The 14,438-nt window shown below is 40.5% G+C and overlaps 1 protein-coding gene across 1 annotated transcript in view; it reads right to left on the reverse strand.

Moving 5' to 3' along the window:
• LOC126482004 (methyl farnesoate epoxidase-like) overlaps positions 1-14,094 on the reverse strand; it is a 107,637-nt gene extending 93,543 nt beyond the window's left edge. The window contains exon 1 of the mRNA XM_050105970.1: positions 14,001-14,094. Coding sequence (XP_049961927.1) covers positions 14,001-14,094 — 94 coding nt within the window. The remainder of the gene's footprint in view (positions 1-14,000) is intronic.
• Between the last annotated feature and the right edge of the window lie 344 nt (positions 14,095-14,438).

The following is a 14,438-nucleotide window of genomic DNA, read 5'->3' on the forward strand; positions in this document are numbered from 1 at the left end:
CTATTGCAGTTACGATTCATTCAATGGTTGCTTTTTGACTAGTGTGGTTTACGCCGTCTAAGGCAAATTCTTTCGATCAGTAGTTACTTAGCGGGGGCTGGAGAGCTTCGTGATCATAACTTTATGTAATATATACTACGGAATTATGACGATGCACCCCTAGTGTGAAATGCTTCAATTTAAAACTAAGTACCTGCAATAGAGACTGCCTTTTATTTGAAATTTGGATTACTGTTGCTGAACGAGGCAGAAATGGAGTGGAGAAACATATTTAACAGTTTACCTTGTCGGTAATCGAATATGGCTGCTATTCTTCAGGCAACTAAATTTAAAATAACGAAAAAAACTTTAGATGTTGCTTTTCGTAAACCATGTAACGATGATAAATTAATACCAGTATATTTACATCAGTTCTTGATATTACGGAAAGGTTAGTTTCCACCATAATCAGCATTCAAGTGTACAAAGACGCTGCTAGACTGTGAAATTAAGCACCTTTATTCCAAAAAGGATTCACCAAATAAAACTGCTTATGATGCGTACCTTGGTTTGTCCTGAAAACTCTCAATTTGACGAATTCCTGATGTTGCTGTTGTTGTGGTCTTCAGTCCTGAGACTGGTTTGATGCAGCTCTCCATGCTACTCTATCCTGTGCAAGCTTCTTCATCTCCCAGTACCTACTGCAACCTACATCCTTATGAATATGCTTAGTGTATTCATCTCTTGGTCTCCCCCTATGATTTTTACCCTTCACGCTGCCCTCAAATACTAAATTGGTGATCCCTTGATGCCTCAGAACATGTCCTACCAAACCGATCCCTTCTTCTGGTCAAGTTGTGCCACAAACTTCTCTTCTCCCCAATCCTATTCAATACTTCGTCATTAGTTATGTGAACTACCCATCTAATCTTCAGCATTCTTCTGTAGCACCACATTTCAAAAGCTTCTATTCTCTTCTTGTCCAAACTATTTATCGTCTATGTTTCACTTCCATACATGGCTACACCCCATACAAATACTTTCAGAAATAACTTCCTGACACTTAAATCTATACTCGGTGTTAACAAATTTCTCTTCTTCAGAAACGCTTTCCTTGCCATTGCCAGTCTACATTTTATATCCTCTCTACTTCGTCCATCATCAGTTATTTTGCTCCCCAAATAGCAAAACTACTTTACTACTTTAAGTGTCTCATTTCCTAATCTAATACCCTCAGCATCACCCGACTTAACTCGACTACATTCCATTATCCTCGTTTTGCTTTTGTTGATGTTCATCTTATATCCTCCTTTCAAGACACTGTCCATTCCATTCAACTGCTCTTCCAAGTCCTTTGCTGTCTCTGACAGAATTACAATGTCATCGGCGAACCTCAAAGTTTTTATTTCTTCTCCATGAATTTTAATACCTACTCCGAATTTTTCTTTTGTTTCCTTTACTGCTTGCTCAATATACAGATTGAACAACATCGGGGACAGGCTACAGCCCTGTCTCACTCCCTTCCCAACCACTGCTTCCCTTTCATGTCCCTCGACTCTTATAACTGCCATCTGGTTTCTGTTTCTAAATGATAAGGGATGTATCTTTCTATGTATTCGCAGCACATTACACTTGTCCGTCTATCTTTCGACCTACGACCTTCTTCGCCAGTCTTTGATGGGGCATTTGAAGATGACTGGCAGATGTCCAATCGAAATATCGTGGAAGTTTACGACGATTGGCTGCAATCCTGAAATCTCTTCGAACACAGAAAACGTACGATAGCAACAATTTTTAAAACCATCAAACAAATACATTGTCAGATTCTATAGCTAAGGTCTGCCCTCTTGCCAGCCAACATAACAGGAGATGAAAGTTCCTGGCACATTAAAACTGTGTACCGAATCGAGAATCGAACTCGGGACCTTTGCCTTTCACGGGCAAGTGCTCATATTAGCGCACACTCCGCTGCACAGTGAAAATCTTCATTCTGATAATATGAGATCTACAGATAGGATATTCTTGCAAGCATTATGCGTTTTTGCATGATCTTCTTTACGAATTTGAGTTTGATTAATGGGTCAGTGGCCTGTTCTGAATCTAGTGAGAATCTATTAACTCCATTGCTTTATTTGGCAGACGTACACCATGGTCGTGTGGAATGATTCACAAGTATCCGCTTGTTGTCTGTTACTTGCGACAATTCTTCCCCCACTCACTGAGCGCGATGATGCAGTGATAAGACACTGGACTCACATTGTAGAGAACAGTGGTTCGAATCCTCTCCAAGCCATACAGATGTAGGCTCTCCATAGTTTCCATAAATCAGTTAAGGCAAATGGCAGAATGTTTCCTTTCAGAGGGACATGGTCGATTTCCTTCTCCATGCTTTTGCAATCAAGGTTTTATTTAATTTTTGTTTACATTTCTAGTTCTGTAGGACGAAATTAAGTAGTAAATTTGCATGGTCATAAGGCGAATCAGTGCCTGAAATTAACAACAGATCAAATTTACACGAACCCTATGCAAACGATAAGCTCCTGAGTAGATGCTAGCATAATCAACAATGTAACGCAGGAATATGATTAATTTTTTCCAGAAACTCTCATGCAGAGTAGAATGAGTGACTCCTATGGAAATTCCTCAGTTTGGACTTGAAAGTGCGTAAATTACTGCTAAGACTGTTTAATTCTGGTAATAGGTTAGATAAATGGAAGCAGCATAATACTGTGCGCTTTGTCACGAGAGTCAAGGAGATTCGATCCACATGCAGACTGACTTTCTCGTTAGTATTAACGGATTGAAAGCTGCTAATGCTTGGAAATAAGTTCATGCTGCTAACAACAAACGGTACGAAAGAAAATATATGTATTTATAGGCTAATGTCAGAATTCCCAGCCTCCTGGTCGGGGGTCGACGTGAGGTTCGCAAACTTACACCACGCATAACTCGAACTGTCCGCTTCTCAGCCAAAAATTTGGAGAGTTACTCCAGAATATAGCGCTGTATGTCATAAGGGAATGACAATAACCAAAGTACACTAATTTCTGTGTTGGACTATCACTTATTGCAGACATTTCTCTCATTCAGTTTTCTGACAATGGATATGGTCGTTCCATGACAGATTGCCATCCATCTGAACATGTAGGATTTCGGATTGTTCAGGCTCACTAGTCATAGGCCCATTTTGTGTAATCCAAATCTCAGTTTCAGTTGAACTGTGCGTTAGAAACTGAGTCTTACTGTGATTTAGCATCAACTTCGTTTATATTATCCATGAACTTATGTCTCAAGTTGCACTATTTGATACAGTCCCTGTGTTGGACTCAATGACTTTCACTACCAAGCTAGTGACAGAAGCAAACAGAAATACAGGGTTACGCTAAATGATGGACCCATACTCAAAACTTCGTATTTATTCAAGTACAAATCCAAAATGAACAAGCTTTATACAAAAGAAAAGAGGCAACTTCAAAGCTTTTTTCATAATGTTTGATATCAATTTAATGAATTTAATAATTTATAATAAATTGTAATTAATTAGTTTTAATTATTATTTAATAAATATAAATGTGATAAATGTTCAATGAGGGCACCATTGGCTGCACAGCAAACATCGAAGCGGTAGCCACACACGCGAGAGCATATCTGCTGTTACTGAGAGCACAGCAGCAGTCATCTAGCCCGTAGCTCATTCGGAGTGGTTGGTAGAGGCGGGATGTAAACAGCCTTCTTCACATAACCCCATAAAAAATAATTGTAGGGTATGAGATCAGGAGGTCACAGTGGGTAGAAGTGCAGAGCCAGGTCCTCAAGTCCCCGGCGACCGATCCAGCACTGCGGAGTGGAGTCATTCAAAAAGCCTCATACATCACAGTGCCAATGGGGCGGAGCTCCATACTGTTGGAAAATGAAGTCCTGGGAATCTTCCATAACTTGTGGGAACAGCCATGGTTCCAACATGTCCAAGTACGTGAGTCCTGTTACAGTTCTTTCCGCCAAGAAAAATGGTCCATAAACCTTTGTACGGAATACGGCACAGAACACATTGATCTTCGGTGAGTTTCTTTCGTGTTGCAATGGTGAATGTGGATTTCCCAACCCCCATATGCTAACATTGTGTCTGTTGATTTTTCCACTAAAATTACACGCCGTAGAAATGCGTCATCCTCCGTCTTTCCTAGCACATAACCACAAAATATGAGGCGTTTCTCTTTGTCATTGTAGTTGAGAGCCTGTGCAAGCTGTAATCGGTAGGGCTTGTACATCAACGCCATCTCAGAACTTTCCACACCGCTGGTTGGAGTGTTCCAAGTTCTCGACTGGCTCTATTGGTAGTCTTACTAGGACTGTGCACAAATCTTTCTTGAATCCGTCGGACATCGCCCTGTGACACACGCGGTAGGCCTGTGCTTCGTCCTTTGCACACACTCCTAGTTTGTTTAAATTGCTTAAACCAAAGGCTAATGCTTTTGTGAGTTGGTGGTTGAGTACTGAATTTGGTACGAAATGCCCACTGCACTGCAATTTACGACTTACTTTTCGCGAACTCAAGGCCGCAGAAAACCTTGTGCTCCACAGTCGCCATCTCACTCAAGACTGACAGTGAAACTGAATGACGGCCCTATTGCCGCGCGAATTCTAGCGGCCGCTTCTGAAATCATCACCGCCTACCGCCAAAAACTTTGAAACTTCTCCTTTTCATTGGTATAAAGCTTGTTCATTTTGGATTTGTACTTGAATACATAAGAATTTTTAAAAACGGACCCATCATTTACAATAACTCTTTATTTTAGAATCGACTGTCACACTAGAAGGCATATCATTTATAAACGTAAAATACAGTAGTGATCCCAGCACCGACCCCTGAGGAACCCTTCACTTAACTGTACCCCAATCAGACTCCGCGTCAAAGCCATTATTGTTATTGTGGATAATCCACCTGTGCTGTCTGTTCTCCTAGTATCAAACAAGCTACTCCTCTCATTCCATAATGGTCCAACTTCTGCAGTAATATTTTGTGAATAACATAAATAAAACGCGTTAGTTAAATCGTGGAAGACGCCTAGTGTTCGCAACTTTTTGTTTAATCTATCTAGCAACTCACAGAGAAAAGAGAACATAGCAGTTTCAGTTGTTAAAGCACTTCTACAACCAAACTGAATGTCTGACAGACATACACAGCGTTTTCGGTAACGTAAGCAAACAGCGATGGCTCATAAATAGATCTCCAAATGTCTTCATTATCCTTTGATACATTTTAGGGTTCCGTAGGTCAATTAGTTAACACGGAACCATTATAGAATCACTTTGTTGTACATCTGTTCGTCTATGTATCTGTCTGTCTGTTTGTCCAACTGAACCCTTTTTTGCTGGAATGGGTAGGCGTATCAAGTTGAAATTTATATCACATCATAAGGTCTATTGTCTCTTGGCCGTGTAAAACTTTAAGCTTCTATAACAAAGCAACAAAAAGATACTCCCATTTGGGTTTCATATTTTGACTTCTTGCCAATATTGATATCGATAACAGGCAAGAAAACTTAGAAATTCTTGATTCCTGGGATGCATGAACTCTATGTATATATAATTAAGTTTGTACTGAAGCCTCGGTGCTCAAGTCCTATTCGCACGTATACGGATTTTTCTTTTTAAGGTGGTTTCACTTGAGTACTTTAATCGTGGGGGAAACTGACCATTCCCTAGTTTTCATCAATTTAATTATTGATCCAATCTCACCCTCGTTAGTAACAAGGAGGTGCATTTCAGATAGCAGTCTTGGAAAACAATTTTCTGAGAGTGTTATATGATTACCTGGAGAAATTATGTTTTTATTTAATCATCAGTAAAAAGCATTTTACTGCATGCTGACTTTACTTTGTGCTGCTAGAGAGATACTTCCTTCGTGACAGGCCGTACAGTTTTAATATTACCCTGCCAATTAACTATTCTATTTGGATATCACATGCTTTTTCCTTCTAATGACATTTTTAAAAAAACTTTACAGTGCTGTTTGCAATTAGCTACTGCAGCTCCATTGTGACAATTTATAACGTTTTGTAATAACTGCCAATTTTTCAGCCATTCAGGTCGCATTTTAGTGCCATTACCCTATTTTAAACCTCCTAACGGGAAGCCGCTTTCAAAGAAAATGAGAAAAGTGTTGAAAAAAACATATTTATTGACTATGTTATCAGCATTGAAAACATATTGGCATTTTAATTTTTTATTGAAGTTTAAAAAGTCTCTGGATTAAGATTTATAAATAATCTGTGATCGTCATTTACCATTTGACTATGTCCGAGGAGAGCTCGGTCGAAAGCTCGTGGGATTTTAACCACTTGACGCGGCTGGAAGCCAGGAAAGATTTTATTAGTTTGTAACTGTATTAAACTGAGCAAAAACTCCTTTTAGTATTAAGGGCTTTGCACTACGACCTGAAAGGCCATTTACCCTTTTACTAACGCAATGCTCCTCCAGTAATGAAGAAACAACAAAAATTTTATCTATAGTTTTCTACCGTTTTCCTGCGTTTTGGATGGATAGAATGGATTCTGCATCAGATGATATCAATTTAGGTGATCTTCTGACATCCTTTTCCTTTGGCCAGCATTTATTTATAGCTCTCTTTGCTTGGACGAATCAGTTTTGAACGCACAGCAGACCTCAAAATTATAGCACTTTCTTCAGCTTTCCGCTTACATCTCGAAAACTATACGTTTTTCGAAGATGACCACTCAGTCGAAATTTAAAGTAGACAAAATGTTCTAGTCAGGATTGATTTTGACGGACGGTATCGGTGCTGGAGCGCTCTGGAAAGCAGTGATTTCTTGGCTCTTCTGCGGAGACGTCAAAAACACCCACTCCCACCGCCTGCAACTCTAAGAATATACAAGTTGTCAACAAATCCCCTACATCACATGAAAGCACATTAAATTTTCCAACAAGAAACGTTTGTAACTATCAGTTGTCTCATAAGGAGGAAGGCAACAAAGCGAAAATTACGAAGAACGCCTTCTGCGTCCTACATCCAAATGACCACTCCCACCTCGTTTTGTGCGGAGTAGTCATTTTCGAAAAATGCATAGTTTCCGAGATACACGCGAAAAGCCTAATAAAAAGCTAAAATTTGGCGGTTTTTTGCGTTTTTCACTGCGATGCCGTCGTTCGGCAAGGCAGCAAACTTGAAATTCGGCTTCAGCATGCTAAAGAATCGCTGAGAAAAAACTTCCACAGTTTTGTTACGAAATCGACTGTTCTGAATATCAATTGACTGGACTAAAAGACCGCTCCCTCTCTTCAGGATCCACATATTTGTCTGACCTCTCAACAGGTGGTTGCACTTATGGTACGGCTATCTGTATCTTCAGCAAGATTCGTTATTCAATGTCCATTATATTCTGGCACCACTAAACTTTAATTTGATATTCTGCAAGGCTTTTAGTATTCATTACGATATGTACTTGATGATCTGTTGTCTCGACAAATGGGGTGACGACATTTTTTCCGTTAATAAAAAACCAAACCTCCGCCCGAGTAGGCTCAACGGTATCGACCAACTGTTGTGTCATTCTCTGCCGATAGTCGTCACTGGATGCGGATGTGTAGGGGCACGTAGTCAGCACACCGCTCTCTCGGCCGCTGTCAGTTTTCGTGACTGGAGCCATTACTGCTCAATCAAGTAGCGCCTCAGTTAGTCTCACAAAGGCTGAGTGCAGCCTGCTTGCCAACAGCGCTCGGCAGACCCGAGTGGTCACCCAGCCAACTGCTTACCCTGACAGCGCTTGGTAGTTTCGGTGATATAACGGGAACCGGTTTTACCCTTGCGGAAAGGCTGTTGGCTCTTCCTGTTAATAGATCTCAATTTATCAGCCTGTCACTGTGAGCTATTGACTGCATAGAATGGAAGTACTTTTTCGAATAAACCTTGTTTACGTTTCATAACTGTAAACACGTTCATCAGTACGGGACAATTTCTGTCTCTAAGGGAAGTGTGATAGTGAATACTAGCTTCCCTGGCTCTCGGGCTCATTGGGGTGTTTATGCTCCCTGACGGCACACCCATATCACTGGGAATGTTAGTGTTAACACTAACGTACACTGCCACGGACAAAAAGATGTAGATGTTAACAAAATTTGTCGCAATAGTGATTATTATTAACATCGGCTGAAATAGGCATGGAAATCATACCTAATGGTGACACAGGAAAATTTTTGCCGTACCGGGACTCGAACCCAGATTTCTCGTTTATCTCGAGCGGTCGCCTTAATTTCGGCTATCCGTCCTTATCCTGGTTTTCGAGGTCACCTGTTTACATTTCTATTAAGCGCCGTCAGATGCTCGTCTTCGACATCGCTATGACAAGCACGGTGTGGTATGTACAGCGTTCGATAGCCAAGGATCACCTTACTACCCAAACTTTTCGGTTGCCTTCAGAATCCGCACGCGGCGAAACGCTACCGTGTTCGTGGCAAAAGGGATGTGCTCCTTTTAACTACAATTCGACTGCTCATTAATGTCATTATGAGTCCAGAAAAAAAGACACTGAATAATTATATCCAAGAACTTGTATCAAAGTTGCATGGTAATGTTGTCATCTGATATTGTATACGTCAGTCAGTATGAACCTCTGCTCTCTTATTATCCGAAGGAATCACGGAGGTGGGTCTTTAAGAATCCGGTAGAGACCATGATTTGTAAGTTGATTATTCACTGCCGATGCAGCATTTTCGTAGTTCATGCAGGCATTATGTTCGACAACAACCACTACTCGCATATAATTTGGGTTCAAGACTGAACTGCGAGAAAAATCGAATAGTTGACAACTACCTCAGTGACTCACAGTGACTGAGGCATCCCCAGTGGGTCAGGCGCCAGCGTCGTCATCCAGATGGTGCAAACTCTGGTGATGGTCCGTAACTAGAAGGCCGAAACCTGTCAGAATTTAACATCGGCTGCGATATCAAGACCGCTTTTAAATAATTTTATCACAATTAGATCGCTGTTCTCCGATAATGTATTATATAATTTTGACTCCTACTGTATGTCATGTACGAAACTGCATGTTCTAGCGAATAAAAGAATACGGGAGTGGGCGTACACAATTATGCACTTATAGCAACCCTGCATGATGGAAAGCACTTCACATCAGCATGGAATCAAGTTGTTTGCAGTATTGCTAATCCGTATGTTCTGAAACAGGTGTTCGATTGCGAAGATTATTAGAAAAGTTTTCACGAAAAATTCAAGTCTCTCTTCCAACCTGATTCACGAGAAATCATTGAACGTCAGTGTAATATCTCAAAGTACTTAGTCCCATCATAACTTGTCTTCTCTTCCCTCACCTATGTAACAAATTCATGCTTCCTAATTTTCTTTATTTATAGTTCAAAATACCGAAATAAACGTCGATATAAGGACGTTCTGGGTAAGCAGTCTAGTCTGCAGATTAAGTAGACTTCGAAGTACAAATCCAAGAAATAATTTAATCTGTTATTTCCCGTTCCCAATACGTGCAACGTAATCTTCCACCCGACATCGTTTCCTGCAGTTTGCTTCAAATACTAGTTACACAATGTCGCTAATTACTGCGTAATAATACACTTCTCATTGTCCGGGTTCACAGTCATGCCGAAACTTTTAAAGGACACTATATTCACCGTTGACTGTAGAAACTATTTATTTCACAACTGAAATTTCGACTTCTCTGCCATTTTCTTGTGGTTCTGCAAAATATTTTGTTTCAGGTCATGTCATCTTCAAAACTAATCTTTTTCACTGTTCTGACGATGGGATGATACTTGTAGGAGGATTTTAAAGTCTGACATGAGCTGAAGCAAAACTTTTTTCCTTACCACTTTAAAAAGGGCCAAAAGTCGAAATTGCAATTGTGATATAAATAATTTTTACGGGCAACGACAAATATGATGCCCCAAAAAAATCCACGTACATTATATTACTTTTATTTTATTTGGAACAGTATGAATTAATTCAGTTCCGCCATGTCGTTGGCCTGCTTTTGCAAGAACTCGATCGAGATTTAGACTTATTTGGAAAGATGTTTCCTACAAGATCATTCTTGTACATCAGGACTGGGATGCAGAAGCACGAATGAAGACGGTCAAACACAGCCTGAGATACCAAATGGCGTTAGTGTGTCCCCAAAGGCCATTAAACGACTGTGGACTCGCGTACAAACAATGATATATACGAAGATACGACCAAGGACATTCATCAGTCCAACCAGCCGTACGCCAGTACACAGTTTCAGGTAAATCAAGAGGGCTGGAACACGGCAAACCTATAAATGCATCGATCTGCCACAGAATACCAGTGACTTATTTAGCAGCAATATGTAAGAAGTACCGCACACATTAAGTGCTTAGTTCAACTGATTAGAACGATTTTTCCATCACCGTTTCGCCACAGTGAATGGTCATATTTGAAATTGTTCCAGACACAACTTTCTTCCCGGCACATGAGAGGGCAACCTTACTGCTTTCGTAATTGTTTTCAATGGTCTCCCCTTCAATTTTAGAAAGACTCAACATATTCAGTTCCGCACATGTACAGGTACTACACCAGTGATAAGTATAACACACGATAAGGAAACAATAAATAGGATGCAAATTTCAAAATTCTTAGGGGTTCATAATGATGAGAATTTAAATTGGAGAAAACACATTTTCGAACTCCTAAAACAACTTAGTTCAACCGAATTAGCGCTTAGAATCGTTGCAAACCTAGGGGAGAGACAAGTCAGTAAGTTGACACATTATGCATATCTTCATTCATTAATGTCATATGGAATAATGTTCTGGAATAACTCATCTTTAGGAAAGTAAGTCTTCATTGCGCAAAAAGGTGCTGTGACAATAACATGTGTTGCTCACCACTGATCATCTTGTAGATATTTCTTTAAGGAGTTGGGAATTCTGACTACTACTTCGCAGTATATTTATTCCCTCATGAAGTTTGTTGCAAATAATCCATTACAGTCCAAGAGGAACAGTGGGGTACACATTTAGAATAAAAGAAGGAAAGTGATATTCATTACTACACATTAAGGTCGTCTTTAGAACAAAAAGGGGTGCACAGTGCTGCAACAAAACTTTTTGATATTGACTCAGTGATATAAAATGTATAACAGAGGGCGATGCAAACTCTGATAACAAACTGAGAACGTTTATCCTTGACAACTCCTTCTATTCCACAGAAAAATTTCTATTACTGCAAAGTGTTGAAGGTGTTGGGTAGGAATTACTAACTTACTTCTGTATATCATTTGTTTTCCTTTTTGAAAAAAATCGAATGTTCAGAAAGTAACCGTATGTAGAAACTAATTTGCGATGTGAATGTACAACGACTCCTTCCACACCGTTAGGATCTGTCTTGCAAAATGATCCATGGAACATGTCACTAACTAAGCAACCAACTAACGGCCCTGCCCACTGTTTTACGTGCACAAATCTTTTCGCTTAGCAATAACTGCAATCAGAGGCAATCGTTACGTCTTATTCACAGCACGACGGAATGCAAAGACTACTTGACATTGGTTCTGCGTTAACACTTATATTGCTCTTGATACTGATATTACACCTTAGTCTCCAATGTAGTATAAATGTAAGTGTTAGGAAGTCTTTTCTGAATGTATATGTGTAGATTGTAGCCTTGTACGGAAGTGAATCGAGAGCGATAAGCAGTTCCCACAAGAAAATAATAGATGCGTTTGAAATGTGATGCTACAGGAAAATGCCGAAGATCAGATGAGCAGATCGAGTACTTAATGAGAAAGGTATTGAATTGCTGTAAAAATAAATCGATGGCACACTTTGTCGATCTGTGTCGCGAAAAAGCTTAGACAGGAAGAATACCGTTTGCAGCCAATACTTTTTAGATTGAGCTTACAAAGGAACAGTTGGCTTGAAAATTTCCATAAAACCTGTCTTCGAACTGTAGACCACAACTACTACAGCCTACAAACAATATTGGATGGTGCACAGAACACATGACTGGAACAGCGTTTTGTTCTCACGTTAGAAGAGCTGGAGAGCTGGTCAGACCTAAACAACAACGCTGTCCGAATGGCAGTCACTAATGTACTACATTACTGACAGGGAACCAAGGTACTACGAGTCACAGTGTCTTCGCAAACGTGTGTTTTGATTAAGAGATTTTTAACTGAAAGAACTGTGAGTAGTAAACAGAATCTAAAGTCACATTTCATGTCTAATGATTCGTCATCGAGTAAATTTCACAGATTCTCTAGTGGATTAATATCTAAGGATTATGGTGGTGTAGGAATCCAGTGGAGAGTGTTAAACAACAGCCACAGTCTTGCATCTAGAGCTGTATATTTTGTACCATTACCTTGTGTGAAAATAAAATTCTTAGAAAGACGTGTATTATTTGCACTTGTAAATGGATGTATTTAGGATGTTTATGTAAACCTTTCGGTTCATAATCCCATCAATAAAATAAAAATCACGGCACCATTTTCACTCATGCAGCCCCAGACAAGTATTGAACTTCCTCCATGTTTACCTGAGGGTGTCCTGCTTCTCTCTTCAGGTTCACAATTCTTTTTTCTCCATGCTGTTACTCGCCCATTTTCCTTAAGCAGCTTAATTCGACTCTCGTCGGTACACACAACCTTCTTTCAGAAATCAAACCTGTAGGTTTTATGTTGCAAATGCAACTCGTTTTCTTTTGTTGATTTCACTGATGTGTGGTTTACTACGGGCAGTTCAGCATCATAAAGCACATTTCTTATATTTTGCGCTGAAACAGACTTCCCTGGGAGCATCTGTGCGCTTACTTTCGGATTATTCTTGACTTGTCTAAGAAGCTGTCGTTTTTCCATCTCGGATAGAACTGAAGGGTGATCGCTTCGTGATTGCTTCAAAAAGGAGAACAAACAGTCTCGACCACAAAAAGCGGTTTCAAACCGGTTACCACATCACATCGCCGTTCACGAGAAATTTTCTCAAAAATTTCTTCGTGATTGATTTTTACACTGCTCTGTTTTGATTAAATCGGTATATAAAAGTCTTCACTGTACTGGAATGCCTGCCAATGGTTTCTAAAATTTGTTGGAAAGATCTTCCCTTTCGAAACAACTTTATTCAGGTTTCTCTCTCATCTTTTGTAACTCAGTGTGGTTTTCGACCCGTATTACCTAAATATCGCGCAACGGCTTTGAAAACGGAGGAGTAACTATTCACAAGAGTGGATGAAACACAACTGCAAGGGAGAGAGGAGTGTGCCAGTACAGCACTATACCTAGGATCTTGTTTACTAGACGGACACTTATTCGACATTTATTAGGAAACGATTTTGAATGTCGTAGATTTGTTCATAAATGAAGCAACATATGAAACCAAATAGCATAGTATTTCTAAATATAGACATAAAGTGACGTAAGGAACTAATTATTGTTCGTTTCTTAGCTATATTTTTATGATTGTGCTTTTATATTCTACGCGCTAAGGTCGGACGAGTAGTTTTAGAAGTATGTAATATTGTTACCCTCTAGGTATAGAAGTGCTCTACCTGGAAAAAATTATTGAGTGGATTACTGTCTTTAGAGATACTATTAGTTTTGTGCACCTCCCGTCAAACTGAGTTCTTGCAGGCCGAAACACCACATTCACCGATTCAGTTATATCAAAATATGATATTTTAGCCGGTCGAAGCGGTCGAGCGGTTCTAGGCGCTACAGTCTGGAGCCGCGCGACCGCTACGGTCAAGGTTCGAATCCTGCTTCTGGCATGGGTGTGTGTGATCTCCTTAGGTTAGTTAGATTTAATTAGTTCTAAATTCTAGGGGACTGATGACCTCAGAAGTTAAGTCCCATAGTGCTCAGAGCCATTTAACCATTTTTTGATATTTTAGAATTTTTCCGCCTCTTGGATAAATATGCACATCATAAATCTTACGCGGCGACAAGCCGACTTGTCAGCAACTGTTAAGGAGTAGCTTTTGGGCGACCATGTACGAGTGTTAGCAGGTGGTGTCTCACCTGGCGGGAAGCCCGGAGGGCGCCTCAGAAGCCCCCAGATCCATGCGGCCAGGGCGAGCGCGGCGAGCAGCAGGGGTAGCGGCAGCGGAGGCATGTCTTCCCGTGTCTGGCGGCTGGCCCGGCAGGCACTGAGCAACACCGAATCCAGCGACAGACCGCCTCTCTGCCTACAGCAGAAGTGCAGGCAGGGGAGGGGAGCTCAGACCCGGTCAGCCCAATACCGCTGCTGCTCTGCACGCCGACGCTGGTGACGCGAGGACGGAAAGCTCGTTCGCTCTACTTGCCCATATTTTACAAGGTGCGTTCAACAAGTAATCCGACGTTTTCTTTTTTCTGAAAGCAGGGCGGTTTTATACAAGATCCCAATGCACCATATTATTCTCGACTCTTTTGGCTACAAAACCCTATTCTTCAACATAACACCGTTCAATGCGCACG

The sequence above is a fragment of the Schistocerca serialis genome, chromosome 5, assembly GCF_023864345.2.
Source record: "Schistocerca serialis cubense isolate TAMUIC-IGC-003099 chromosome 5, iqSchSeri2.2, whole genome shotgun sequence".
NCBI lineage: Eukaryota > Metazoa > Arthropoda > Insecta > Orthoptera > Acrididae > Schistocerca > Schistocerca serialis.